The sequence below is a fragment of the Drosophila guanche genome, unplaced genomic scaffold, assembly GCF_900245975.1.
Source record: "Drosophila guanche unplaced genomic scaffold, DGUA_6, whole genome shotgun sequence".
NCBI classification, from domain to species: Eukaryota; Metazoa; Arthropoda; class Insecta; order Diptera; family Drosophilidae; genus Drosophila; species Drosophila guanche.
The window spans coordinates 6,037,040-6,063,748 of record NW_022995743.1 but is presented as its reverse complement, the minus strand read 5'-3'; the positions used below and the strand labels follow the sequence as shown (position 1 = coordinate 6,063,748).

General features: G+C 47.7%; 5 protein-coding genes across 9 annotated transcripts in view; 3 read left to right on the top strand and 2 right to left on the bottom strand.

The window, feature by feature from the left end:
* The first annotated feature begins 570 nt into the window (after nucleotides 1-570).
* Nucleotides 571-25,961, top strand: LOC117591852 (maltase A3). 2 transcript variants are annotated; one of them, XM_034285220.1, is made up of 7 exons: nucleotides 571-1,397; nucleotides 1,474-1,530; nucleotides 1,590-1,788; nucleotides 1,849-2,300; nucleotides 2,359-2,577; nucleotides 9,063-9,068; nucleotides 25,942-25,961. In XM_034285220.1, coding segments are annotated over exons 1-6 (1,740 nt in total). In that variant the 5' UTR covers nucleotides 571-585; the 3' UTR covers nucleotides 9,064-9,068; nucleotides 25,942-25,961. The 2 variants fall into 2 exon arrangements, with proteins under 2 accessions (XP_034141111.1, XP_034141112.1); XM_034285221.1 differs by lacking the exons at nucleotides 9,063-9,068; nucleotides 25,942-25,961 and adding an exon at nucleotides 17,217-17,374.
* LOC117591849 (maltase A3) lies at nucleotides 3,664-6,000 on the top strand. Its single transcript, XM_034285215.1, has 6 exons — nucleotides 3,664-3,952; nucleotides 4,017-4,477; nucleotides 4,533-4,985; nucleotides 5,045-5,499; nucleotides 5,555-5,698; nucleotides 5,766-6,000. Exons 1-6 carry the CDS (start codon nucleotides 3,739-3,741, stop codon nucleotides 5,932-5,934), a joined length of 1,896 nt encoding a protein of 631 aa, XP_034141106.1. The 5' UTR covers nucleotides 3,664-3,738; the 3' UTR covers nucleotides 5,935-6,000.
* Nucleotides 6,050-17,237, top strand: LOC117591850 (maltase A3). 3 transcript variants are annotated; one of them, XM_034285216.1, is made up of 4 exons: nucleotides 6,050-7,221; nucleotides 7,284-7,879; nucleotides 7,939-7,982; nucleotides 10,258-10,336. In XM_034285216.1, the coding sequence occupies exons 1-4, from the start codon at nucleotides 6,067-6,069 to the stop codon at nucleotides 10,278-10,280; spliced, it is 1,818 nt and encodes a 605-aa protein (XP_034141107.1). In that variant the 5' UTR covers nucleotides 6,050-6,066; the 3' UTR covers nucleotides 10,281-10,336. The 3 variants fall into 3 exon arrangements, with proteins under 3 accessions (XP_034141107.1, XP_034141108.1, XP_034141109.1); XM_034285218.1 differs by lacking the exons at nucleotides 6,050-7,221; nucleotides 7,284-7,879; nucleotides 7,939-7,982; nucleotides 10,258-10,336 and adding exons at nucleotides 15,136-16,287; nucleotides 16,353-16,807; nucleotides 16,869-17,012; nucleotides 17,074-17,237; XM_034285217.1 differs by lacking the exon at nucleotides 7,939-7,982 and having other exon boundaries at nucleotides 10,214-10,336.
* Nucleotides 12,732-14,784, bottom strand: LOC117591851 (maltase A1). The gene is made up of 3 exons (XM_034285219.1): nucleotides 13,206-14,784; nucleotides 12,998-13,141; nucleotides 12,732-12,940 (listed from the first exon to the last, which is right to left on the bottom strand). The coding sequence occupies exons 1-3, from the start codon at nucleotides 14,756-14,758 to the stop codon at nucleotides 12,874-12,876; spliced, it is 1,764 nt and encodes a 587-aa protein (XP_034141110.1). The 5' UTR covers nucleotides 14,759-14,784; the 3' UTR covers nucleotides 12,732-12,873.
* LOC117591858 (metabotropic glutamate receptor 2) overlaps nucleotides 17,466-26,709 on the bottom strand; it is a 44,309-nt gene continuing 35,065 nt past the window's right edge. For both annotated transcript variants that reach the window (XM_034285229.1, XM_034285228.1), the window contains exons 5-17: nucleotides 24,291-24,433; nucleotides 23,854-23,962; nucleotides 23,615-23,786; nucleotides 23,443-23,549; nucleotides 22,786-22,935; nucleotides 22,575-22,708; nucleotides 22,121-22,311; nucleotides 21,600-21,734; nucleotides 21,369-21,531; nucleotides 21,027-21,240; nucleotides 20,813-20,964; nucleotides 19,043-19,226; nucleotides 17,466-18,981 (exon numbers count right to left, since the gene is read on the bottom strand). In XM_034285229.1, the coding sequence (XP_034141120.1) occupies nucleotides 18,494-18,981; nucleotides 19,043-19,226; nucleotides 20,813-20,964; nucleotides 21,027-21,240; nucleotides 21,369-21,531; nucleotides 21,600-21,734; nucleotides 22,121-22,311; nucleotides 22,575-22,708; nucleotides 22,786-22,935; nucleotides 23,443-23,549; nucleotides 23,615-23,786; nucleotides 23,854-23,962; nucleotides 24,291-24,433 (2,342 nt within the window). In that variant the 3' untranslated portion in view covers nucleotides 17,466-18,493. The remainder of the gene's footprint in view (nucleotides 18,982-19,042; nucleotides 19,227-20,812; nucleotides 20,965-21,026; nucleotides 21,241-21,368; nucleotides 21,532-21,599; nucleotides 21,735-22,120; nucleotides 22,312-22,574; nucleotides 22,709-22,785; nucleotides 22,936-23,442; nucleotides 23,550-23,614; nucleotides 23,787-23,853; nucleotides 23,963-24,290; nucleotides 24,434-26,709) is intronic.

Sequence of the window (26,709 nt, the reverse complement as noted above, 5' to 3'; positions counted from 1 at the left end):
GCACCCGGGGAGCTTTCACGTTCGGAGATCATGAGACAGATTGGCAGCCAAATGTGTGAGTTGCATAGAATTTCCTAACTTAAATTGGTCATATCTTATCGGCCAACTCTTTTTGGATTGAATAATTTATAGTCTTACTTCTGGGGGGGGTTATTTTGAATAGGCTGTGGCCGGTAAATAACTGGCGACTCTCTTGGGGGGGTTCAAGGTTGCGATAAGACAGTCGTGCGAAGAGATTAGCTAACTTAAACTGAGTAAGTGTAGGTCATGAAGGGGTCTTCCAGCATGGCTCAATGTCACCTCTCTTTTTGCTAGCATCCAATATCCAATAGCCAAATCCCGATGGCAGTTTTTCCCTTGGTCCAGTATGTGTCTCAGTTAAAGAGCTCCTGACTCAGCTGAGTTTATTCCATAAGCATTTCTCTCGGTCAAAGGTCTCCTCATATATTGCTCCCTGCTGTTGTTGCTTGAAAGTCATAAATGATAAGCCTTAATGCCAAATAGTTTATAGCAGGGACGCTATCATTTGGGCTAAACGTTTCGTATATAAGAAACGTATTATATTCCTAATATTTTCAGTTAACAATGACTTCTTGGTTGAGCCTGTTTCTGTTGATAGGCCTTGGCCTTCTGGCCGTCGATGCGGCCTCTCCCTGGTGGAAGACAGCCTCGTTCTATCAGATCTATCCGCGTTCCTTTAAGGACACCGATGGTGATGGAATCGGTGACTTGAATGGTGTCACAGAGAAATTGGAATATCTCAAGGAGATCGGTGTGACGGCCACTTGGCTGTCGCCTTTCCTGAAATCCCCCATGGCCGATTTTGGTTACGACATCTCCGACTTCAAGGACGTGGATCCACTCTTCGGCGACATGGAGGACTTTGAGAACATGGTCGCCCGTGCCAAGGAGCTGAATGTGAAGATCATTCTGGATTTCGTTCCCAATCACTCGAGCGATGAATGCGACTGGTTCATCCGCTCGGCAGCTGGCGAAGAGAAGTACAAGGACTACTACATCTGGCATCCCGGCTTTGTCGATGCCAACGGGCAGCGTCGTCCACCCACCAACTGGGTGAGCGTGTTCCGCGGCTCGGCCTGGGAGTGGCATGAGGGACGCCAGGAGTACTACCTGCATCAGTTCCACAAGAAGCAGCCCGACTTCAATTTCCGCAATCCCGTGGTACGTGAGGAGATGAACAATGTGCTTCGCTTCTGGCTGGAGAAGGGTGTGGACGGCTTCCGCGTTGATGCCATCTACCATGCCTTCGAGATTGAGGCGGACGCCAATGGCAACTATCCCGATGAGCCGCGCAACGATTGGACCAATGATCCGGATGAGTATGGCTACACCCACAAAATCTACACCGTCGATCAGCCAGAGACCCCTCACTTGGTGTAAGTGCAGCTCTATGGAGGGGGAAGTAATAGTTAAAGAATGGAAAAACTCACGATATTTCATCTTTACTTACAGATTCGAATGGCGTGAGATTCTCGAGCAGTTCCAGGCCGACAATGGTGGCGATGAGCGGTAGGTGGTTGTCTTCTCGTAACGATTATGTCAATCTTTATGTTTGTTTGTTGCCTTAGCATTCTCATGGTGGAGACCTGGTCACCCATTGAGATCGTCATGGACTACTATGGCAACAGCACGGCCGATGGCGCCCAGATACCGTTCAACTTCCAGTTGATTAGCAATCTGCACTACGATTCCGATGCCTATCACTACGAATACCTGATTAACAATTGGCTGAACCTGATGCCAGAGGGCAAGAGCGCCAACTGGGTGGTAAGTGCTATCACGATACTCCCACTCCCGCATTCGCATAACACATAATCATACGATCAGATTGGCAACCATGACAAGAACCGCGTTGGCTCCCGATTCGGTGCAGATCGCGTCGATCTCTTCAACATTTTGTTGCTTACGCTGCCTGGCTGCAGTATCACGTACAACGGCGAGGAGATCGGCATGCTCGATGGCTACGTGTCCTGGGAGGACACTGTGGACCCGCAGGCCTGCAACGGATACGAGTCGAACTACATGGAAAATTCACGCGATCCCGCTCGTACCCCCATGCACTGGTCAGACGAAAAGATGGCTGGCTTCACCACTGCATCGAGCACTTGGTTGCCTGTGGGTCAGGACTATGCCCAACGCAACGTGAAGACGGAGCGTGGAGTCTCTCTCAGCCATCTGAATATCTTCAAGCGGCTGCAGCAGCTGCGCAAGGAGCCCTCCATCGAAGAGGGCTCTGCCGAGATCAAGGCAGTCAGCAACTACGTCCTGGCCGTCAAGCGGTAAGTCTCCTGGCCTGCTCTAACCAATGAACCGATATAAAGATGTTCCAAATTCTAGTTACCTGAGCGGAGACTACGTCTACATTTCCCTGTTCAACATTTTTGACACCATCGAGAATGTGGATCTGACGAAGGTATTCGGTGGACTTCCCGCCAATTTCCAGTACGCCCTGGTCACAGAGAAGTCCATCAAGCGAGTCGGTGATAAAATCTCTGCCAGCAGTGTCACCCTCATGCCACACGAAGCCATTGTGCTGCGGTCAACCACAATGGCTTAATTTGTTTTTTTTTAATAAACATGACATTCCACAAATTGCTCGGATTATTTAAATTTCAATTTGCAGACGCGGTGACACATTGGAGATTTGTTATCGCCACCGCGATGCTGGACAAGAAAATAGGAAAATAAGTACAGTAAATGCATAGTTTGAACACAGTCGGAGTAATTTATATGCGTACACAAGCAACCAGCAGTAAGTACTCTAATTTAGGTGGTCCTAGCAAATAAAATGCATTTGTACAAACATATGTGGTATATATTTATTTAGAACGATAACTAACAGAACAGAGCTCATTAATAATATTGTAACATTTTAACTGCCGATGAATAGAGTTTCGTCACTCAGTGTGTGAAATTGTCGAATAAAAAGAAGTTGCGACGACGTGGTAAACAAGAATGGTTAAGCAAAGAGGAAAAAAAGAAACGTAAATGGCGTTGCACAGCAAGCTGTGATATTGCGGTAAAAAAGAATGAAGAACCTCAGGGAAACACAAGTAGAGCACAGGAATTGAACGAACACAGCTAGTGTAATTTGTGTGCGTACAGTAGTTCAGACTACTGATCTCAATAAGTGATCTGTATTAATAAACTATTTTAGTTAATATCAAAAAAAACAAATACACACAAATATATAGCATATATTTGGTGTTTACAAACTAATGCAACAAAACTCAGCAGCATACATATTTGTAAAATCTCAGCTGCCGAGAAAAAGAATTTTGTCACCCAGTGTATGATGCAATGTTCTCTCCGAATCTTTCTATTTAACTCTCCCCATCGTTTCTTTCCTTTGCTCTGCTGCGCAGTTTAAAAATATTCAAGTACAGTGCACTCTCGACTGAAATTTTTAAAAGATTTAAAAGATTGGCTATTATTTTAGGCTATTATTATCTGATATAATGAAATATCTTGTTTCCGACTCAGCTACTTTCACAATCTGCTTAGTGCGCTTACAATTTCCAATCTAACGAGAGTGCACTGTACTTTGCTCTCGCTGACCGCATGCCTCGCTCTCTCTCTCACTCTTTGCATAATTCTATGCGGTATAAATCTGTTTGGCACTCGATCAGATCCAACAGTCGCATTTTGCTCTTGTTTGATTGTTCATTCGACCGTAGTAATACCGTTTAAGCAAATCTGTTCCCAGGCAGTCCATCGATGATGATTACGCACTGCTCGGCCGCTTTGGCTTTGGGGCTGCTGCAGCTTCTAGCAGTGGTGCACGGCCAGCCCTTTCCCAATTACCACGCGAATTTCGTGGATATCGAGGAGCAGCCAACGGATTTGAAGTGGTGGCAGACCGGGGCCTTTTATCAGATCTATCCAAGGTCATTTAAAGACAGCAACGACGATGGCGTGGGCGACCTGAATGGTGAGAATACAGAGAGCGACAGAGAGAGGGTGTGCGTGGTAATAATTCGATTGCAATTGCGCAGGCATCTCGGAGAGGCTCTCTTACCTCAAGGAGCTGGGTATCACGGCCACCTGGCTGTCGCCGATCTTCAGCTCGCCCATGGCCGACTTTGGCTACGACATTGCCAACTTTACGGAGATAGCTTCCATTTTTGGGACCATGGCTGATTTCGAGAATTTGATGAAGGTGGCCAAGCAGCTGGACATCAAGATAATTCTCGACTTTGTGCCCAACCATTCGAGTGACGAGTGCGAGTGGTTCAAGGGCTCTGCGGCCGGGGATCCAGAGTTCAAGGACTTCTACGTGTGGCATCCCGGCCGCATGGTGAACGGTACTCGGCATCCTCCGAGCAACTGGGTCAGCGTGTTCCGTGGCTCCGCCTGGCAGTGGCACGAGGGGCGACAGGAGTACTATTTACATCAGTTCGTTAAGAAACAGCCGGATCTTAACTATCGCAATCCCAAAGTGCGGGAGGCTATGAATGTAAGAGGATATCATGGACTAACAGCTGTCCTTATAGCATTTTGTTGCCTTTTAGAACGTGCTACGCTTTTGGCTGGCCAAGGGCGTATCCGGCTTTCGGATCGACGCTGTGCCACATGTTTTTGAGATAGCACCCGATGCACAGAATCAGTACCGCGATGAGCCCCGCAATGACTGGGACAATGATCCCGACGACTACGGCTATCTGCAGCACATCTACACCGTCGATCAGCCAGAGACAATTGACCTCGTCTATTCGTGGCGTGCGGTGCTGGATGAGTTCCAGCGGGTGCACGGAGGCGAGGAGCGCATCTTAATGGCCGAGACCTATTCACCCATCGATATCGTGATGCAGTACTACGGCAATGCCACGGCCGAGGGCGCTCAGCTGCCATTCAACTTTCTGCTGATAAGCGAGCTGACAAACTCGTCCAATGCCTGGGCCTACGCCGGCACAGTGCAGAAGTGGCTTCAGCATATGCCCAAAGGCCGTACGGCCAATTGGGTGGTGAGTGAACCTCCCTCCTTAACTTTACCAGACGTTCCTAATTTGTTTTGTGGTACTAGCTAGGCAACCATGACAAGCCGCGAGTAGGCTCCCGGCTGGGCAGGGATCGTGTAGACATGCTGAATATGCTGACTGCCACGCTGCCCGGAGCCAGTGTGACCTACCAGGGCGAAGAGCTTGGGATGACAGATGTGTGGATCTCCTGGAAGGACACCGTCGATCCCTCCGCCTGCAACACCAACCCAAGCATCTACGAACAGTTCTCACGCGATCCGGAACGCACGCCCTTTCAATGGAGCGATGCCGCTGATGCGGGATTCAGCAATGCCAGCAAGACTTGGCTACCCATTGGGGAGGATTACAAGCAGATCAACGTGGATCTAGAAAAGACCCAGCCTCTGAGCCACCTAAATGTCTACAAACAGCTTTGGAAGCTGAGAACGCAGGCAAAGACCCTGCAACGGGGAGAAACTGATGTGAAAGCCCTAAATGACAATGTTTTGGCTGTGAAAAGGTTAGGAAACTCCTTGCCCGATTTGATTTAATAGTAATGAAAGATATCTCTGCAGATATCTACAACATGACGACACATTTGTGACTCTGCTGAATATCTACGATGGAGTGGAGACAGTCAACCTGCAGCAGAGTTTCCCAGATTTGCCCGCACAGCTGAAAGTTGTGCTGGTCACAGAGCGATCCAAATTCATAGTGGGGTAGGTTCTTGGTTCTATCTTAGTAATCATTAATTTCATAACTAATTCAATACTTTTCCCCTTCCAGCGATTTGATCAATTGCACATCAGTGCAATTGCAACCCAAGGATTCATTTGTCCTTCAATCAACCTCCTCGTATTTTGGTTATGCCACCAACGGAGAGATTCGTCAGCTGCCGGTGCTCGCTATTTATCTCTGGTTAGCTCAAGTTGCCCTCTATCTCGCCCACCACTAACGCGTGATTCCAGCAGCTTGTCGTCATATTAAACACTCCAAATAAAAAACACTCATGCGAGAACTACTCGTGCTTATCGTCGACCAGATCACTATATAAGGGGGCTCCCGTTTGGGGGCTTCACAGTCAGTCATGACATTCCTACACAACTTACTGGTAACTATTCTCCTGCTGGGGCTGCTCTGCACGCTCGGCCGTGCTGCTGCCGTAGACCTAAGCCTTGAACCGCATCAAGATAGGGCGGCGGCGTCAAAGGAGGAAAAGCGGGACTGGTGGCAGGTGGCCCAGTTCTATCAGATCTATCCACGCTCCTTCAAGGACTCCGATGGTGATGGCGTTGGCGATATTCAGGGCATCATTTCAAAGCTGGACTACCTGAAGGAGATCGGAGTCACGGCTACTTGGCTGTCTCCCATTTTCACCTCCCCCATGGTGGACTTTGGCTACGACATCTCTGACTTTTTCGACATCCAGCCAGAGTACGGAACTCTGGACGATTTCGACCAGCTTGTGGCGGAGGCCAAGAAGCGTAACATCAAGATCATTTTGGACTTTGTGCCAAATCATTCGAGTGATGAGAACGAGTGGTTCAAGAAGTCAGTCAAAAGGGAGAAGGGCTACGAGGACTACTACATGTGGCACGATGGATATGTAAACTCTACCACTGGGAAGCGAGAGCCGCCCTCCAACTGGCTTCAGGCATTCCGTGGCAGTGCGTGGGAATGGAACGAAGACAGGCAGCAGTATTATCTTCATCAGTTCGCAGTGCAGCAGCCCGATTTGAACTACCGCAACCCCCTGGTGGTGGCGCAAATGAAGCGGGTGCTGACCTACTGGCTAGATCGGGGCGTTGCCGGTTTCCGCATGGATGCGGTTCCATGGTGCTTCGAGTCATTGCCGGACGACACCGGACGCTACCCAGATGAACCCCTGAGCGGCTACACGGATGATCCCGATAATTCGGCGTACCTGAAGCACATCTACACCCAAGACCTTCGCGAAACGGTGGAGATGGTCTTTCAGTGGAGGACACTCTTTGACGATTACCAGCGCGTCCATGGAGGCGACACGCGTATCATTATGGTGGAAACCTACTCTGGTCTGGACTACGTTATGCAGTTCTATGGCAACCGAACGGCCAAGGGAGCTGAGATTCCCTTCAACTTCCAGTTCATTACGGGTGGCAATGGGGATAAAAACAATAAACAGCTCACTGCAGTCGGCTTTGTGAAGATCATCAATAGTTGGATGGTACAGATGCCGGCCGGAAAGACGGCCAACTGGGTGGTAAGTTTCCTTAAACTCTTCAAATAGAATCGCTAGTTTCTGATTTAATAATTTCCATTTAGATGGGCAACCACGATCAGCGTCGGGTGGGCAGTCGATATGGCGAGGATCGCATTGACCTAATGAACATGCTGCAGATGTTCCTGCCTGGCGTGAGTGTGACCTACCAGGGCGAGGAGCTGGGCATGACAGACCTCGACATCAGCTGGGAGGACACGCGTGATCCATCGGCCTGCAACTCCAATGCAGATATATACGAGGAATTTACACGCGACCCTGGCCGTACGCCCTTCCAATGGAGCGACGAAGCGAACGCCGGTTTCTCCACCAACAGCAGCACCTGGCTGCCGATTAACCCCAACTACCAGACCGTTAACGCCAAGACGGAGAATGCCAGCACCACCAGCCACCTGAGCCTGTACAAGCAGTTGACACAGCTGCGTAAGCTGAAGACCCTGCAGCTTGGCTCCACCAGGTATGCCAATGTGGGAGACAATGTGCTGGCCATCAAACGATCGCTGAGTGGAGAGGCCACCTTGGTGCTGGTGGCCAATGTACTGGACACAAAGGTCACGGGTGTAGATGTGGCCGGTCCACTGTATGCCTCCGGAAACTACAAGATCAAGGTGTCCAATCCCCAGGCCAAGGCATCTGTGGGGTAAGCTCTCACTCATTACTATCAAAGTTTCTACTAATACGTTGACTGTCTTTCTGCAGCGACAGCGTTACCCTGAGTAATCTCTCCCTGGAACCGTACGCGGCGATAATTTTGGAATCTGTGTAGAGTATCATGAATTCAAAGATATAACAAATATATTATGTTATTTTGCAACCAAATTACAAATTTATTTAAATACGGTGTGGTCCGAATTATACGGTTTCTTATAAGGAACCCAGCTCCTTGTATTGACATGTATTGACGCAAAATGCACAGCGAAGAGATTCCCTCTTGATACTTTGCTGTCCTCTGTTACCATCCATATTTTCCTTATGGTTCGCTCAGCTTCTTCTCCCCCCTCCCAACCACATGCCAATAGAGGTGCACCGAACTGTATCTCTCTGCCACTTATACCACTTCTTTAACAAGCTACTCAGCAAACGAACAAACGTTCGCTCTCTTGGAGTAGGAGAGGGAACAGAAGAAAAATCAAAGTAAGATGAGAGAGCAATTAGGAAGTGCTTTTGAAGAAGAGAATGGAATGTTCTTAAAACTAAGACTCCTTAACATTTCAAATCTGCTCCGCTTTCAATTTTAATTTGTCGGCAATTGCATTCTTAGGAGGTTTACATACATAGGTATATATGTACATAGTTTCTCGAGCATTCCATGATATTGTTCTCCTTTTCGTCTGCACAGCTTCCACGCCCCTCGCACACATCAACATTCACCGTTGCATTAAAAAGTGGTCCACTTGTAAAACGCACACACTCTTTGAGTAGGAGAGAAAGAAGACAAAAGTCAAACGAGAGAGCACAAGAAAGAGAGCATGGAAGCCTCCTACGCATTGAAATCTGGGCCGCTCTCAATTTTACTTTTTCGGACGGAACAAAGCGCGTGGTTTTAAGGGAAAATCGCTCCACGAAAATCGGGAAATTAATGGAAAATCATACGGAAAAATTGTCGGGCAGTGGAGCAGTCCAGTGTAATTGGTTTTGTGGAGCAGAGTTTTGTGTAACGAAGTGGTTTGGTGAAGCGTTGCAAAAATTGCAAAAAAAAACAGTTACTGATCCAGAGCGGCGTCCACCGTCAAAATGGTATACAAATGGCTGAGCGGCAGAGCAAATGAGGCAATGAATGAGAAAGTGTACAGTACAAAATGATGTACAAAATTTGCTCGTACATACATATTTACATTTTCTATGCATATGCAAATTTGTAGGTGAAGTGATATCTGGCAATGTGTGTAAGTGTGTTTGCGTTTGCAAAAAATGCGGCGCAGAAGATGTGCGCAGAAGATGTCCCTTCTCCAATGCCCAACGTGAAGAAGAGGAGAAAAGCAATAAGAAAGGAGCGAGTGTAAAGCGTATCGACGCTCTCTCTCTCTTATTGAATGGTGAGGTGAGGCCTTGCAGATCTGACTCTCTCTTGTTAGTGTTTCCACAGGAAACTCAGTGCTGTTATGCCTCACCTTATATTAACCTACACAAAATATGCGCTCTCATTGAAATGTGTTTGGAATTAATTCGTATTTGTATCGTAGCAGTAAATACTTGTCTCTGACTCAAGTGGCCCTCTATCTCACCCACCGGAAAATTTCAGCACGTGAATCCAGCAGCTTGTTGACTAATTAAACACTTGAAGTAAGAATCACTCACATGAGAACTTGAGCTTATCGTCGACGAGATCACTTTAGAGACGAGCTATAAAAGGGGGCTCCCGTGTGGGTGCCTCTAAGTCAGTCATGACGTTACTACACAACTTACTGGTAACAAGAGAATGTGCTGGGGCTGCACTGCACCCTCGGGCGTGCTGCTGCCGTAGATCTAAGCCTTGATCAAATCATCAATCAAGGCCAACTGGGTGTTAAGTGTTGCTCCACTCTTAAAAATGAATCAAAAGTTAAAGACATTTACATCTTTATAGACGGGCAACCACGATTGGATGGAAATGCTGCAGATGTTCCTGCCTGGCAGGAGTATCACCTACCAAGGCGAGGAGCTGCATATGACAGACCTCCATATCAGCTGGGAGGACACTCGCGATCCGGCAGGTTGCAACTCGAACGCAGACATCTACGATCTACTCACGCAACCCAGTGCGGACTCCATTCCACTGGAGCAACAAAGCGAATGCATGAATGAATCTCCTCGAACAGCAGCACCTGGCTGCCGATAAACCCCAACTACCAGACTATCAATGTCAAAACGGAGAATGCCAGCACCACCAGGCACCTGAGCTTGGCATCCAATCCCCAGGCGAAGGCATCTGTGCTGTAAGTTTTCATCAAATATAATTATCTTCCAATGTTTCTACTTCTATATATCCCTGTAGCGTTAACGTTACCCTTAGCAGTCTTTCCCTGGAACCATACACTTCCTTGATTTTGGAGTCTGTGTAGGGCAATGTTTTAATCAGAAATTCATGGAGTGAAATATAAATATTTGCGCACATGTACCCGTACTCGTACTCGTAGTAGCATTCGTGCTGGTATTTGGGGCGAACGACATTGGAAAACTTTTCAATTTAAGGTCGTATTCGTGGCCAACTTATTGCAAATTATGAGGGAACTTCGTCCTCAGTCAAGCACGGCTGGGCGGGGTGCAAAAGAAATTCCATTAGTCGTGATTGATAAGACACACAAATCACGCATCCGAAGCGTTGCCTCCCTGCCAAAATGAAAGCCGTCCTTCAGAGACCGCAGAAGGTGTCGCGGAAGTGCGGCAAGTGTGGGTGTGGGCATGTACTCGTAGTTGGTGAGAGTAACAGGCGTCGTAGCAGCGTAGCTTCTCCCTGCTTGGATTTTTAATTTATTCGCTCAAATTTAAGTGAAATTTTGTTGAGTTTTCAGCTTCGTTCAGGGAGAACTGCAGTATCATCGTTAGCCTCGACACAGACTCCTTCCCACGGACCTACCTCATTTCGTCTGCATTGACGCGACAATTGGTCTGTCATCTGCGTGCTTCTCTGTGGGATTAACTGTCAACCCAGCGGCAAACGTGCGCGGCATGCCGAGTGCCATAGACTCCTGGCGAGCATAAGTCAACCCTTTGGCCAACAGTTATGAGCCAGCCAGCTCGTTCTCGTTCTTCGTTGCGGTGCAATTAATGAGATGACGGGCGGCCGGCCGGCCAGCTAGTAAATGAACTTCCCCAGCTTCAGCTTCGATTCTCCGATTCGTTCCTGGCCAGCTGGCACGTGCCGATCCAGATACCTCAGCCAGAGCCAGTCCCACATCAGCGACCCATCAGCCTGGCGAAACTCAAATATGAAGCCGTGCGGGCAAACATAATTAATATGCAAACGTTGTCGGTGCTGTGAATACGTTAACTAAATGTGCAAGAGCCAGGGCTACCTTCCGGGTGCCGTGGCCCACGATTACAACAAACTTAATGCCTTTTAAAAAGTTTTTCAATAGGAAGGGCCACAAAAAGTTTTTTTGTCGGTCGAACGCTCCACGGATCCGTAAATCTCCGAAAATCATCCTAAATGTAAAGATTTCTGTGTCGCTTCTCTTTGGGAAATTAACTTCATTATCTGTACGAAAATGAAATGCATAAACTGACAGAAGGCAGAAGGCTCTGCCAGACTGCCTGCCATCAGGTGGAAGGCACTCCTCCACTTTTGCCACCGTATCCGTCTGTCATGCGGTTTCCATTTGCACAATTTCATATTTGATTTTTTAAGGTTTCTGGTCACGTGCGCAAGGTTGAAGTGGCTCCTCCGTAGCATAGCTTTGTGTGTGTGTGTGTGTGTCTGGGTTTGTGTGACCTTTTTAATGGGCTGACGGGTCACGCAGCCATTTACACGATTCATTTTATTATTCATTTTTACGCCTCGCTTGATACAGACTGCTAATTTTTTGTAGCCCATATCCAAAATATTACTATCAAAGCGAAATCAAATAGATCCGGTAGCTAAAACCTGGATTTTTGTTGCCTAAATCTGCTGTTTAAGCTGCTTGATGTCTAGTTTTTGTTTTCCTAAGTGGTTCAGGATTTGTGGTTCCACTCTATAAATTTTAGAGTTTATTTTAGAAACTGTTTTTAAGCCCCACTTAAGCAATGTTTTTTGTTAATAACCTTTTCGAATTCAATTCCGTAATTGTTATCAAAACTAATCGCACGTGAAATCCACTCAAATCAGGTGGAATACTCGACTGGGGGGCCAAGTCCCCTTGCCATGTGTGTGTGTGGGTGTTTGTGTGTGCCAAACAATTTCAAATATTCGAAAAATCTTAACAGCGGTGCAGCTCCTCCTCTGTAGTCAGCCGTCTGCCTGCCAATTACCATGTGTAAACGCAATTTAATTATTTAGAAGGCAATTGAAGTTTTTTCGTTTGCAGATGGGTTGCTATAGAATTTATGCTAGCTGTGGTAATCAATCTGCCCCACTTGGGGTAAAACTCATCCAGCCACTCTCGATGGTTTCGACTTCAAAGAGCAAAATCCCAAGACCATAACCAGAAGCAGCAGCAGCAGCAGCAACAGCAGACAGTGTTGTTTTATGGGCCTAGTCCCTGGTCGGCGTCTGTATTTACTCTTACACATTGTGGCACACAGACACACACACACATTCGAGTGTGTACTGGGGCTAACCCGGACTCTTGGGTTCCTTTTTTAAGCACACAAAGTATAAAATACAAAACACTCAACGACTACAGAGGGGGAGAGGAGGGCTGACTTTGTGCTTGACTTTAATTTGTGTGTAAACACTTTAAATGGCGAAACCCCGAGCATTTGCCGAGCGACGGGAATTAACAGAGTAACTCCGTGGGCACCTTCCGGGGCAGCAGGGGGTTGGATGTAAGCAGCGAATGAGAAGTGTATGAAGAGGCGAGTTTCAGTGTGTGTTTGTGGTTGAGTGGTTTGTTTTTGCTTTATTTATGCAAGCCGCGGCGGCATATTTGCTTTGAGTCAAAAGATACAAGTATTTTGTGAAGTGAGGACGATAATCGAACCCGGAAAAGCCTGAAAGTTGCTGCAGTTGCAGCTTCATATGGTGCTCAGCACCAAGGACTCGCCGGCAGACAGACTCAGTTCATATACCTCGAACAAAGCGCTGAAAGAGAGTGAGTTTTAGTGAGTTTAAAACGTCTCTAGGGCAGCATTTTCTTACTTCTCCTTCTTGGATGACTGCAGGCTGCGTATGAGCAGATTCAAATGTGTTGGCAGCGTCTTATCGAACTCGTAGAGATCCACGGTGATGCCTTTGCTGGCCAAATTGGCCACATAAACAATCGACTCGGAGCCAGAGAGGTAGCTGTGAAGGTACATTCAGGTTACAGCAGTTTACATTAAGCCATAAGGACGTGTCCCCAACTCACCGTTTAACCACGAAAACATTCTCCTTGAGCACTCCATACTTCGTTGTTCCCTTCTGCAGTGTCTTCGAGGACTTCCTGAGCGCCACCAGCGACTTGTAGATCTTCAGATGGGAACGCTCCGCCGAGGACTGCGTCTCCACATTGACACTGGCATAGTCCGGGGCCAGAGGCAGCCAAGTCTTTGCGGCCGTGGAAAAACCCGCATTGGTGCCGCTCGTCCAGTGGAAGGGCGTGCGGGAGGGATCGCGTGTGAACTGCTCGTACACATCCGAGTTGGAGTTGCAGGCCGCTGGATCCTGTGTGTCCTCCCAGCTGATTTCGCCATCGGTCATGGCCAGCTCCTCGCCCTGGTAGGTGACGCTGGCGCCCGGCAGGATCATCACCAGCATGTTCATGGCATCCGCATTGGCCGTTCCATAGCGACTGGCTGCACGCCGCTGATCGTGATTGCCAATCACCCAATTGGCCGTGCGGCCTGAGGGAAGATTCTTCATCCAGTTGTCCACAGCCGTCTTAATGGAGCCCGCGGAGACGCCATTGCTGGCGGGCACCGTGATCAGATTGAAGTTGAAGGGCAGATGGGCGCCCTCCACGGACCGATTGCCATAGAACTGCATTGTGTAGGCGGGCGGGGCGTAGGTCTCGATCAGCAGCACCCTCGTATCTCCGCCATGAATGCGTTGGTAGTCGTCCATCACGACACGCCACTGGTACGCCATGTCAATGGTCTCCACACGGTTCTCGATGAGATCGCTCTTCAAATAATTGCGCGCATCCACATCGTCCGTCAGGCCACTCACCTCCTCGTCCGCATACTGTCCGTTGGCATCCGTTTCAATCTCAAAGAGCACCGGCACAGCGTCACAACGGAAGCCAGCGACCCCAAGGTCCAGCCAGTAGCGCAGGACACGCTTCATCTGCTCCACGACAAGAGGATTGCGGTAGTTGAGATCGGCTTGTTGCACCGCAAACTGATGGAGATAATACTGCTGCCTCACATCGTTCCACTCCCAGGCACTGCCACGGAAGGCCTGCAGCCAGTTGGACGGTGGCTCACGCTCTCCCGTTGTGGCATTCAACTTGCCATCGTGCCACACGTAGTAGTCCTCGTAGCCTCGCTCCCGCTTCACTGACTTCTTGAACCATTCATTCTCATCACTCGAATGATTGGGCACAAAGTCCAGAATGATCTTCAGATCCAATTCATTTGCTTTCTTGATCAAAGCACGGAAGTCCTCGAGTGTTCCATACTCCGGTTGAATGTCGTAAAAGTCGGAAATATCGTAGCCAAAGTCCACCATGGGCGAGGTAAAAATGGGCGACAACCAAGCGGCCGTGACGCCCAGATCCTTGAGGTATTCCAGCTTGCTGGTGATGCCATTCAGATCCCCAATGCCATCACCGTCCGAATCCTTGAATGATCGCGGATAGATCTGATAGAACTGCGCCGTCTCCCACCAGTCCTTGGCCTTGACGGCTGCGGACAGGCACGGCTGAGCCAGGACTGCCAGGCAGCAGAGTGCACAGAAAAGATTTACTCCAGCTCTGTGCATTTTAATAATTGGTTTGGGTAAACCCAACGCAGAGTTGGCTCTTTTATATGATTACGTGCAGGTCCCAACCGGGTGATCGATAAGCGAACATCGAGTGGAGGCCTCCAGTGAATCATTTACAAAACAAAAGTCGAGTGTCCAATGGTATCTGTCACAAAACCGAACACAAAATACACTTTTAAAGTGATAATAACTATGACCTTCCCTTCTGCTCTTTTAGCTTGGATAGAGGACATCCTGAAGTCGACCATCACACGACGTACCCTAAAGTACTCTTCAGACACACTACTTTGGCATTTTCCGTTGTCGTCGCTTATCTAACAGACGGCCGGCCAAGTGTTCGCTGGAGAGGCCTATAAAAGCCCCAGGGAAGAGCCAAAGCGGCGTACATAATGTCTGTGAGTTGGAACAAAACATTGGCCCGACTGGGGCTCCTACCTCTGCTGCTGTTGGTGCTTGCCATTGGCCAAGGTCAGGGCTGTGAAGTGCAGAGCTCGGCGGCGGCAGCAGCAGCCACCAAGGATTGGTGGGAGACGGCGCAGTTCTATCAGATCTATCCGCGATCATTCAAGGATTCGGATGGAGATGGCATTGGGGATCTGAATGGCATCACCAGCAAGCTGGAATATCTCAAGGATCTGGGCGTCACGGCCGCCTGGCTGTCGCCCATCTTTGCCTCGCCCATGGTGGACTTTGGCTACGACATTTCCGACTTTTTCGACATTCAACCGGAGTATGGAACACTCGAGGACTTCCGTGCTTTGATCAAGAAAGCAAATGAATTGGATCTGAAGATCATTCTGGACTTTGTGCCCAATCATTCGAGTGATGAGAATGAATGGTTCAAGAAGTCAGTGAAGCGGGAGCGAGGCTACGAGGACTACTACGTGTGGCACGATGGCAAGGTGAATGCCGCAACGGGAGAGCGTGAGCCACCGTCCAACTGGCTGCAGTATTTCCGTGGCAGTGCCTGGGAGTGGAACGAGGAGCGGCAGCAGTATTATCTCCATCAGTTTGCGGTGCAGCAGCCTGATCTCAACTACCGCAATCCCGATGTGGTGGCACAGATGAAGCGAGTGCTGCGGTATTGGCTGAACGAGGGCGTTGCTGGCTTCCGCTGCGATGCACTGCCGCCGCTGTTTGAGGTGCTGCCCGATGCGGAGGGTCAGTATCCCGATGAGGCTGTGAGTGGACTCACCGAGGACAAGGATGATCGCGACTATCTGACCACAACGTACATTGAGAACAGGCCAGAGACCGTGGACATGGTGTACCAGTGGCGCACGGTTCTGGACGATCACAAGCGCATCTTCGGTGGCAATTCGAGTGTTCTGCTCATTGAGACGTACACAGCGGCCTGGTTCACCATGCAGTTCTATGGCAATCGCACGACGGAGGGCGCTCATTTGCCCTTCAACTTTAACCTGATTACGGTGATCGATCAGAAGGGTCTCAGTGCGCAGTCCGTGCAGGAGGCAATCGACTTGTGGCTGCAGAATATGCCAGCTGGACGCACGCCCAATTGGGTGGTAAGTAGAAGGAATTTCTGAATGGCAGCTGCATTGATTCATGTTTCCTTTTCCCTTTATTGCAGCTGGGCAACCACGACAAGCGACGTGCTGCCAGCCGCTACGGTGTGGATCACATTGATGGCATGAACATGCTGGTGATGATACTGCCCGGGGCAAGTGTGACCTACCAGGGTGAGGAGATTGGCATGACGGATGGCGAGATCAGCTGGGAGGACACTGTCGATCCGTGGGGTTGCAACTCCAATGCGGATATCTACGAGATGTACACTCGGGATCCCGAGCGAACGCCATTCCAGTGGACGAGCGGCACAAATGCGGGATTCACCGATGGACCCACCACCTGGCTGCCACTGGCAGGGGACTTTGCCACAGTCAATGTGGAAACGGAGCTGGCGGCGCAGCATTCCCATTTGAAGATCTACAAGGAGCTGGTGGCGCTGCGTAAATATTCAAAGACGCTGCAGAATGGCTCCACCAAGTATGTGGCAATGACCAAGGACATATTTGTGGTGCGACGGTGAGTGGCATACATGATACTACTTGTTGCATGCAACACAGCTGATGTTTGATACCTGTAGCTCGCTGGCCAACTCCCCCACCATTGTGGCTGTCATCAACTTTGGCACCGAGGCCACAACCATTGACTTGCGGGAATTTGACAAGAGTTTGTCGGGCAATTTGCAGCTGCTCGTGCGCAGTTTGGCATCCACCAAGTCAGAGGGGTAAGTGGGTTACGGCAGGATTAACACTCTTTTAATACGCTTTGTTACTCTCCTTTTGTAGCACCAGCTACAACGCACAAATGCTGAGCCTGGATGCAGCTGAGGCTTTGGTTTTGACCACCCAATGAAACTGATTTTGATTTTAATTCGTAAACATATTGTATCTGTATATGCAGCCTAACAACATTTAGCATTATTATTAATATATATATGTATGTATATGTATGTATGTGTATATTATTCTTATTTATGCTACGAATCAAAAGTATTTCCTTAAGTTTTTTATGTACACTTAACAAACATACACACACACACAGAGTGAGAATCAAATACATTTGGGCTAACATTTTCTTCTTCTATAACTTTCCTCACATCATTTGGCTAAGCTTTAAATTAGTATTTATTATTATTTCTTAGAAATACTTTCTATATATTTAGGATATCTTTTTTTTTGTATCAACACTTCAAAGAACACATTTGAAATTGGTTAAACAACAGCACAATCAACATTAAATATTTATTATGCACACACCTAGATGGATCAAAGTACTAAAAGCTAGGGATTGTAACAATATTTTCTATTGATATTTACAACAATTAAATCTATTATGTTGCCGGGGGCTCAAGACAACACAATAAATGCAATTTCAATTGCTCCATTCGGCTCCATGCCATAACTGCCGCTACATTCGCAAGGGGTTGTACCAGCAGCCCCTTGGGAACATAATTTGTGCACCCTTCAGCACTTAAACGTATTCTGTAAACTTACATTCAGATTCAGATTTACTTTAAATGGTAGTTAAACGTTAGTTATAGAAAACACATTTTTCAAATTATATCACATTTTTCATTCATTTTGGTTTTGCCTTTGCCATTGTTTGCTGTTTCTTTCTTTCTATTTTTGGGTAGAAACAATTCTTGAAGATAGTAGAGGGACAGCTTAAAGATTAACACTTAATATTTCATTTATTTTAAGCTAAATGGCTGACAAATTGTTTGACAAATCGTTTGAATTTATTTGGATACCGCGAATCAATACGGTTGTGTTGGGGTTAGCGCATATCCTTCAGTTCCCTGGTGCACTGGCCGCTCATGTTGCTGTTCAAGTCATACGATATCCTTTCGTATTGTGTTTCCTTTGGCAGTAACATGAGCAGGCATACCCCAGTGCTAGCTCCCTGTACCTTCCTGTACCTGTCCGGAATTTACTTTACATTTTGTATTCACATTTTCCCGCACTTACTTGTAACCATTTTGGTTTCTTTTTAAGGTGCACCTTAAACGGGTATGGCTGCCCGTTTCCTGCTGGCAGTTCCACTGCCTGTGCTGCCGCCATCGCTGCCGGAACCCTGCGTCGTTGTGGCCGTCTGCTGTGTGTCCTCCTGCTGCTCTGCCTCCAGCTGAAGCTGTCGCTGTTGCTGTTGCTGTTGCTGTCGCTTTTGCTCCTTGAGCAACTGCTGCTGCAATTCCTGTGCGTTTAGCTATAAGTTTGTCTGCAGCACGGGTCCCCGATGACTGCCATTGTTTGTATTCATCAAATTGGCGCTGGTCTCTGTGACGGCTTCTTTGGCATCTGTGCTGCTCTGTGCTGTTGCAATTGTAGTGACTGTGGCAGCTACGGTTGCAGCTGCAGCGACTGTTGCTGCTGCCGCTGCTGTGGTTGTTGTTGTCGGCGGACTGCCAACACAATTGACAGCCGTTGAGACAACGATTGCCACGGCAGCGGCCGCCGTTCGCTGCTGTCCGTGCTGCAGCTGATTGATTTTGTTGTTGTTGGACACCACCTGCTCCTTCTCATTGTCCTCCTGAGTGGCTGTCGGCGTTGTGCTCGTCTCTGTGGCCGTATTGTTTGCCACAAACTGATCGGCATAGGGTATCTGATTGTATGCATTAATGTCCAGCGATGTGAAAATGCTGGAAATGGTCTGTGTGGCCATTTCGCATAACTTTTTCGTCTTCAGCGAGGGATCTGCAGGGACACACAGGGATAGGCAAGCACACCCACAAATGTTGTAGACCAAATTCCTTACCTGTGTTGGTGGGCGTTATGTGCCGCTGTATCTTCTCCTCCTGTGCGCACGTGGCGGCGCCCACTACAGCCGCTGCCATCATCGACGAAGGTCCTGTGCCGGCGGTGCGGTGCATGTTGCCATGACGCGGTGGCATCATGCTCTGTCGCACATTACGCTCCGGACGTATGAGTATGATGTACAGCTGCCAATTAGGTATGGGGGGGACAATCATATGTAATTTTTTGCATTAACCATGGAAGTGGAAGAAGCTTTAGTTTATGGAGGGAACTGCGTGACCAGCCACACCCACTATCTACGCCCACCAGCCCTAAGTTCTTGTGTCATTAGCCATATGTAACGTTGCCGTAGTTTTACGTATTGCTCGGTCATTTCCGGTGCCTCGTACGTTGACATTGTTTGGATGCCATTTGCTTTCCCTATTCTTATTGTATTTCTCCCTCCCCTTTCTCCCTTGTCACCGCTTTGTGCCCTTACTTGAAAGCAAACAAATAAGGGGAAATACATACAGACATACGTAGGGTGGGGTGGGGTGTTGGGTGGCCAGCCGGATAAGTCAGCGTAAAATGTGGGGAATGGCAGTCGGAAGTTGAAATTGTTGCCCATGTTGGCTGCTCCCCTGCTGCTCTCGCCCTGTGTGTTTGTGTGTTTTCCTTGCGGAAGGCGTGGCTGGTGGCACCTTTATGCTGCGAGTGTAGTTCAGGGCCCTACCGTCCGGTTGTTGTGCTTCTGTGGCATGCGGCATTCACTGTCGCTTTTGCTCCTCTGCGCCACGCTTGTCCCACCAATTGTAAATTGCATTTTTATGGCCCAAGGTGTACGATTCTGTGTGTGTGTGTGTGCTATGTGCATTGGGTGACATCTGATAGGAAAGTTGGTTGTGGCTTTGCTTCTGGCTTTGCCGCTGGGTCAAGCGTTGCCTCTGTCTTTGCCTGTGGTTCCGTTTAGGAGCCAGCAGCTACTTTATTCCCTGACATTTAATAATAGCCCCCGTGTGGAGTATTTATAGCCTCGTTTTTACCCATCAAGAGTCCAAGAAGCACAGCTCTGCATACCGCAAAATGTGGCGATTAAAGACGCCTCTGGAGCTGCATGTGTAGCAAACGCTTTTCCTACTTTTCTTACTGCAAAAACTTTCGTGTTGCCCCAGCAGCAGCAGCTTCATTCTGTGTGCTGCCCTTCTGTTTAATTTAATTGAGCAAGCAAATTGTTTTGCCGCAAAACCTACATAGCTGGCCTGGCCCTTTTGCTTAAAGCCAATTTACCACCAACCTTGTGCAGGGAAATTTCCTTTTTTCACCCAGCAAAGTCGATAATGGGACCATAATGAAGCTCAATTATTGCATATACACATTGTGGCATGCAACGGGAGGTGCGGGAGTGCAGCTGAGAGTCCAGGCCAAACATGTTCACTTTGAAGCAGAAGCGATGATTAAAAATAATAATAACTGAAGGGACGACCCCCCAGAGGAGGGCACATAACGAATCCTTTTTGCAAAAATGAAGCGCCACTTGGCGTCTGCTTATCTGCGTCTCCTTGCGCTGTCGTTTTAATGAATCGCTTTATCCTTTGGCTCCTCCCCCACCTCTCTCTCTCTCTCAGAACTGGACCCGCTGGAAACTCGGGCCCACAAATTAAATCGAATTGAAATGTACAAATTAAGGCGCAAACGACTGGGAAAACGTTCAACGAAATACAACAGAAATATTGCCAATATTTATGAATGAAGCAATTATGCTGTCCCCGCTCCCCACCCACCAATTACTTACCTTGGGCGAGAAGAGACATGCGATGGTCACACTCGCGGACAAGCTGATGGTCACCGACATGCTGGTGATGCGCAACGGCACATGATTGGCAGTGCCAAAGTACAGTGGCACAAATGCCAGCCAAATCACGCAGGTCGTGTACATGGTGAAGCCTGTAATCAGATTTTAGAGTGTCGTCAAAAGTTGTCCCACAATCAAATGGTAACACACTCACCAATATGCTTCGACTCATTGAATGCTTCGGGTATCTTGCGCGTGAGCACTGCATAGACTGTGCAAATGACAATCAAAACGATTGGATAGAAGAACGCAATCATGTAGGAGGCATCTATATAGGAATCGCAAACGAGCATATTATCCTCGCGTGTCGGATAATGATGCATGGCATGTGATGGTGCAATTACCATCCAAACGCCATTGATGAGTATCTGTGAATACAGGCAGGCAGACAGGCAGACAGGCAGACAGCCAGACAGGCAGAGAGGGAGCGAAAGTGAGGGAGAGTGTAAGGAAATGCCATGCCAACTGTAATTGAGAGCTCTGCCCCACCACTCACCTGGACCGTGACAAGGAACATGCAAATCACCAGCTGGGATTTTGGGCTAATGAACGAGGGTCGCTTCGCCGATTGTTTGCCCGCCTTGAAGATGCGTGCAATGCGATTCGTTTTGGTCAGCAGTGCAGCATAGACAACGGTAAAGCAGAAGCCAACGCCGAAACTGCAATTACACATAGAAAGCTGTGAACATTTTCAACTCCACATCGCAACCCCTCCCCTCCAACTTACCGCTGAATGGCGCACACAATGTTGGTGGGCTTTAGGACCAGGGCAAATGTGACACCGTAGCACATGAAGATACCAGCCAGCAGAATGTAACTCAGCTCCCGTCCCGATGCACGCACAATGGGCGTGTCATTGTGCCTGTTATAAGGAGAAGAGAAAGAGAGAGAGAAAGAGAAAGAATAAACAACTTTCGGCCATGTGTGTGTTCCAGTCGCAAGGTGAATTGACTATAAGGTAACATTCTTAGCTGTGGTGGGCATCAAGCACTTCACAGATGGCGCTCTCTGTTGCCGGAGACGCCACCTTATAAGTAAATTCGCCTTGGCTTGGTTTAGCTCCAATTAGTAAACGATTTTTATGTCTCTTTGTTTTTAGGTTTCTGTGGCATTTGTACACACTCCTGCATAGTTCTCGAAAGTAATATGGAAAACTTTTTAATTGCCAAGGTAAAAGCGATGAAAAGTCTTCGCAACACCCCAATTGACATATTGGAAAATTGGCATTTTGTTGAGAACTTTACTCACCTGACAAATACGCCCATTACAAAGAGCGTTATCAGGATGCCCGTCGAGCTGAATGCCATGGCGCCAATGGCCCAGGCGGACTCTGGACGCAGGTAAACCTCCGGTATGGCACGGCAGTACTGCTTGTGGGCATCGGGCAGTGTGCCCCATTTGCACAGCTGGCAGTGGGTCTCGTCATCAGGGTGCCGTATCTACACACACACAAACACACACAAAGAGGAAGCGGCATACAATTTAATAGGAAAGGGAAAATGGAAATGCGAACTTCTGCTGCGTGGCAGCATCGACACCAAAACCAAGAGGCTGAGCTATGTGGCTCCTGCCTCTGGGGGCGCCCGTTTTTCTGTGTGCTGCAGTCACTGTGCCGTTTCAATTGGGAGAAAGCTCCGGCAAATAAATTAGACAGCAGCAGCAACAGTAACAGCAACAGCTGGAGTGAATATTCTGCACTTACTTGATAAGTTGTACAATTGAAACAGTGCCAGCAGCAGCTCTCGCCCTCGACATACTTCTTGGCCTGCCCCACATCGCAGGGTAAACTGCAAACGGACTCGGGTGGCTTCGGACTCAGACGCTTAAACTTCACCTCTGTGTGGGGGGGGCAGGGGAAAATCCAATATTTAAATAGAAATTGCACAGCTCTGGGAGCAAGTCTCCTCACTCACCCGACATATTCAAGCGCAGTTCGCCCTCGTAGTACTCGCCAACCTTCACCCAATGGTACTGTCCGATCTGTGACTGCTTGAAGTGAATGATGTTGTACCGTGCCGGTCCATCACCGTTCACGTCGAAGCGAAAATGGTCGCCGCTAAGGCCTGTAAAGGAAGAGCGAAAAAGTGTTTAATGGTTTTGCTGGTGCCGCAAGAATGGGACTTTGACTGGTTGGTGCTGATGCCTTATCAGAAAATTGACTATCTGTGGCAGAGAGAAGCTGCAGCTTACCCCGCTCCTTACTTCCATTACAACCCATTCTCTTGCCATTCTCTTGCCATTCTCTTGCCATTCTCTTGGCTTGGTCTGTATAATTTATTGAATTTCAAATTGAGTTCAATGACGATGACAAGCAAGTCAATTTTCCACTCGAAAGCATACCCATGCGTAGACGCAGCGTGGGACACAGCGAAGGCTCAGCCATCGCCCGACCACAACCACAGCGAAAATGCCAGCGGGATGTTTCCACTTAAATTTATATGCGCAACACTTGAGACTCGACGACAGTCTTGTTGCTTGCCTTTGATTACATTTAGACGCTGCTTCTACGCACACCCAGTTGAATGTCAAAGACAACATTTAATCGTTGGCCGGATGGCCGGTTGGCTTACCTTTAAACTGAACTTTGCGCAAATATTTAAGCAGGTCTGCGCCTTTGGTCGGCTTCATGGCATCGCACAGTGAAGGTCGTCCGCCGCACAGGTCGTGGTGCATGTCCCTGTGCCAAGGGGCAGATGGAAACTTTAGTGGCGCTTCTGCCATTTCTGGGCACTCCGCACTTACCTAAGGGCATAGGCGAATGCCATAACCGCATCGCTAACGAACTGCAGTTGATCCTCAAAGTCAGTGTTCTGCCGTGACAGTCGCTCCTTGGTGGTGCACTGTTTGGTGTAGTTGTTGTAGGGTGTGCTGGTGCTGCCCGGGTAGCGGCACTGGAAATGATCTTCCCAGAATTCTAAGGGGTACAAATAACGACCATAATCGCATTTGTGCGTGGGGCTTGGCACTGACAGGGGACTTACCCACAAACCACGGATTACGTTGGTTATTCTCGACGGTTAAATTGAGGAAGTACTCCTCGAAACCGCGCACAGGATTCGCTTGTGGCTGCACGGAGAGCGTGCCCTCCACCTGAAACGAGTTAAATAATAATAATTAAATGATTAAATTGCTAGAACACGCACTCAACGCTAGATTGCAACGTGTTACAAATTAATTAGCCCACAATTAATTACAATTAAGCGACAATTTATCATATTGTTCTCCATTGTGTTCTCGGACCATCATTTGTACACTTTCCAGCACGCCCTTTGTTTGTCTCTTCGTCATGCGGCGGTGGAATCATTCATCAAAATCCGTCACCGTTACGCCCATTTAGGCCTCATAATTTCCAACTGGCAGCACTCGCTCAGTCATTCGGACTGGCGCTGATGGAATGATAATAGTTTAGTTTACTTGCCTCTGGCTCGTAGTCATCCGATACGAGATTTCGAGCACTCCAGCCATCAGAGCCTATCCAGGAGAAGGAGCCCGTGGCATTGGCACGCCGCACAGCCCGCATTACCTGCCGCACTTCCTGGTCGGAGCCAAAGATGATGGCACCTGTCCACAGCACGAAAGCAAAGATGGGAATCACATTAATTTTAATTGCAATAAATACGTATGGGGGTTAGGCATGAGTCTTGCTCTTTAAATATCTTAAAATAGTTTAGCCACTGCCAAACGCAGTAATATCATCGCATTTTCTATCTTTAAAACTGTCGGAATTTGGTATTGAACACGCTCAGAAGGCAGCTCTTGCTTCCCCCCACTGGGCGTTGGGTAAATTCAGAGCAGCGCCAGTCATACTCGATGCTGGACACTCGATATTGGAGCATTCCATTGTTATGGTATCGGGCTGCTGTCCACTCGATTCATGGCCCCTTTTTCTGGCTGACTGGTAGCATTATGAGTGGCTGTTGTCACTTACTATCAGGCCACAGCCAACAAGCAGGCAGGCGGGCAGCTGCTTTATGCTCTTGCCACTCCAACATGCCCCATTATCGATTGACCGCTGCTGTTGAAACAGCAGCCACATGAGAGCCGCTTGAAGCTAAGGAAAACCTTGTCCTTTCTTTGATAAAGCAAAGTGAAGTATCTCGGACTAATTACAATGCATTCATTTCTGCAGAAGACATCTAAATTCGATTTTGCAAACTCTTCTCTTCAATATTGCCGCCAATTTATATGAAAACTTTTCGAATTTTTCACCAACAAATTTGTGATCAAATGTGTGAAAAGTGTGAGAGAATTTCCATAAATTGAACAGCAAGAAAACAGCATAAAACTTGCCAAAAGTGCGATAAAAAGCAAAAACATGTCAGAACCCCTGCACCACCTTAGCCACACTCAGACATGTGTGTGTGTGGGGAGGATTCTTTACAAGGATAAACTTTGCCCCTTACGGTTTTGGTGCGCTCCATTTTTCAGCGCGACCCTAAACCAGAACGTACCCTGCCACATGCAAAATTAAAGAACTGAAATGTCGGGGCAAGAATACTTTGTCAAATTGATTAATCGTTAAGGGGAAACATTGCGAAGAAAAAGGATTTTTAGCGAGGCAGCAGCCAGTAAACGGCGTCAAATCACAAGTAACAATAAATAATGATTGCTGAAGAACCCTTTTTGGTGATGTGTGTGTGTGTGTGTGTGCTTTACGACTCCTGATGGCACATTTATGCAAATCAAATATTCCTGGCCCCCCCAGACAAAAGTCAATTGTTATTGGCGACGGGCCACTGCCACTGGTGCTTTTTATTGGCAATCCTCTCCCACTCTCTCTCTCTCTCTCTCTCTCTCTCTCTCTCTCCCTCTCTGTCGGTGTCTCTCTGTTCACCTGATTAATGACATGCATAAAAAGTTTAGAGGGTAATTATTTTTAATATATTTTTGTTTGCCTGTAAGTGGCATTTGATTAACATTTTGCAATTTGATTTTGAGTTGGGACGCAGTCCAAAGTGATATTGATTGACATTTATTAAACTCGGTACTTGAAGAGTTATGGGGTATATTCGATTTGTGGCCAACATTTCAAATAGAAGAAAAGATTCCCAGACCAAATACTCATGTACATGTATACATATGTATGTACGAATGTACAATGCATTAATATGTAGTGAATATGTAGTGAGAGAGTAAAATACCCTGCTCTGGTTTCTACTGTCTTCCCTCTCTTACCTTTTGTCAGTTGCTACATTCTGTCCCTCCCTCACACAAAAGAAGAACATTCGGTTTTGCCCTGCTTTCCCTCCCAGCTCCCCTTCACCATAAGTCACCGATGCAATAACAAGGTGTCACTCACTCATCAAACGCTCGAACGTTCGCTCTCTTTGAGTTGTTGATGGAACAACACAAAAGTCAAAGTAAAATGAGAGAACAATGAGGAAGACTTCCTCAGGAAGTGCATCTAAAGGAGATAAAGGGATGTTCTACAAACTAAGCCTTCTCACACTTTAAATATAACGCCGCTTTTTCTTTAAATTTTTCGGAAATTGAATTCGTAGAACGCTTGCATTTTCGAACATTCCATGCTTACGCTCTCCTGCACAGCTCTCTTGGAGTAGGAGAGAAAGAAGACAAAAGTCAAATGAGAGAGCATAAGAAAGAGAGCATGGAATGTTCTCCAAATCTGCGCCGCTCTCACTTTTACTTTTTCGGACGGAACAAAGCGTGCGGTTTTAAGTCAGCTCCGCGTGTCGGGTCGCTAAAATCGAGAAAATTAATGAAAAATCCTCCCGGAAAATGTTCGTGCAGTGAAGTAGAAAGAAAAACCACACAGTAAAGTCTTAAAAAATATTTAAAAAGCCGGAAAAGTGAAGAAAAGTTTTGGAAAAATCCCG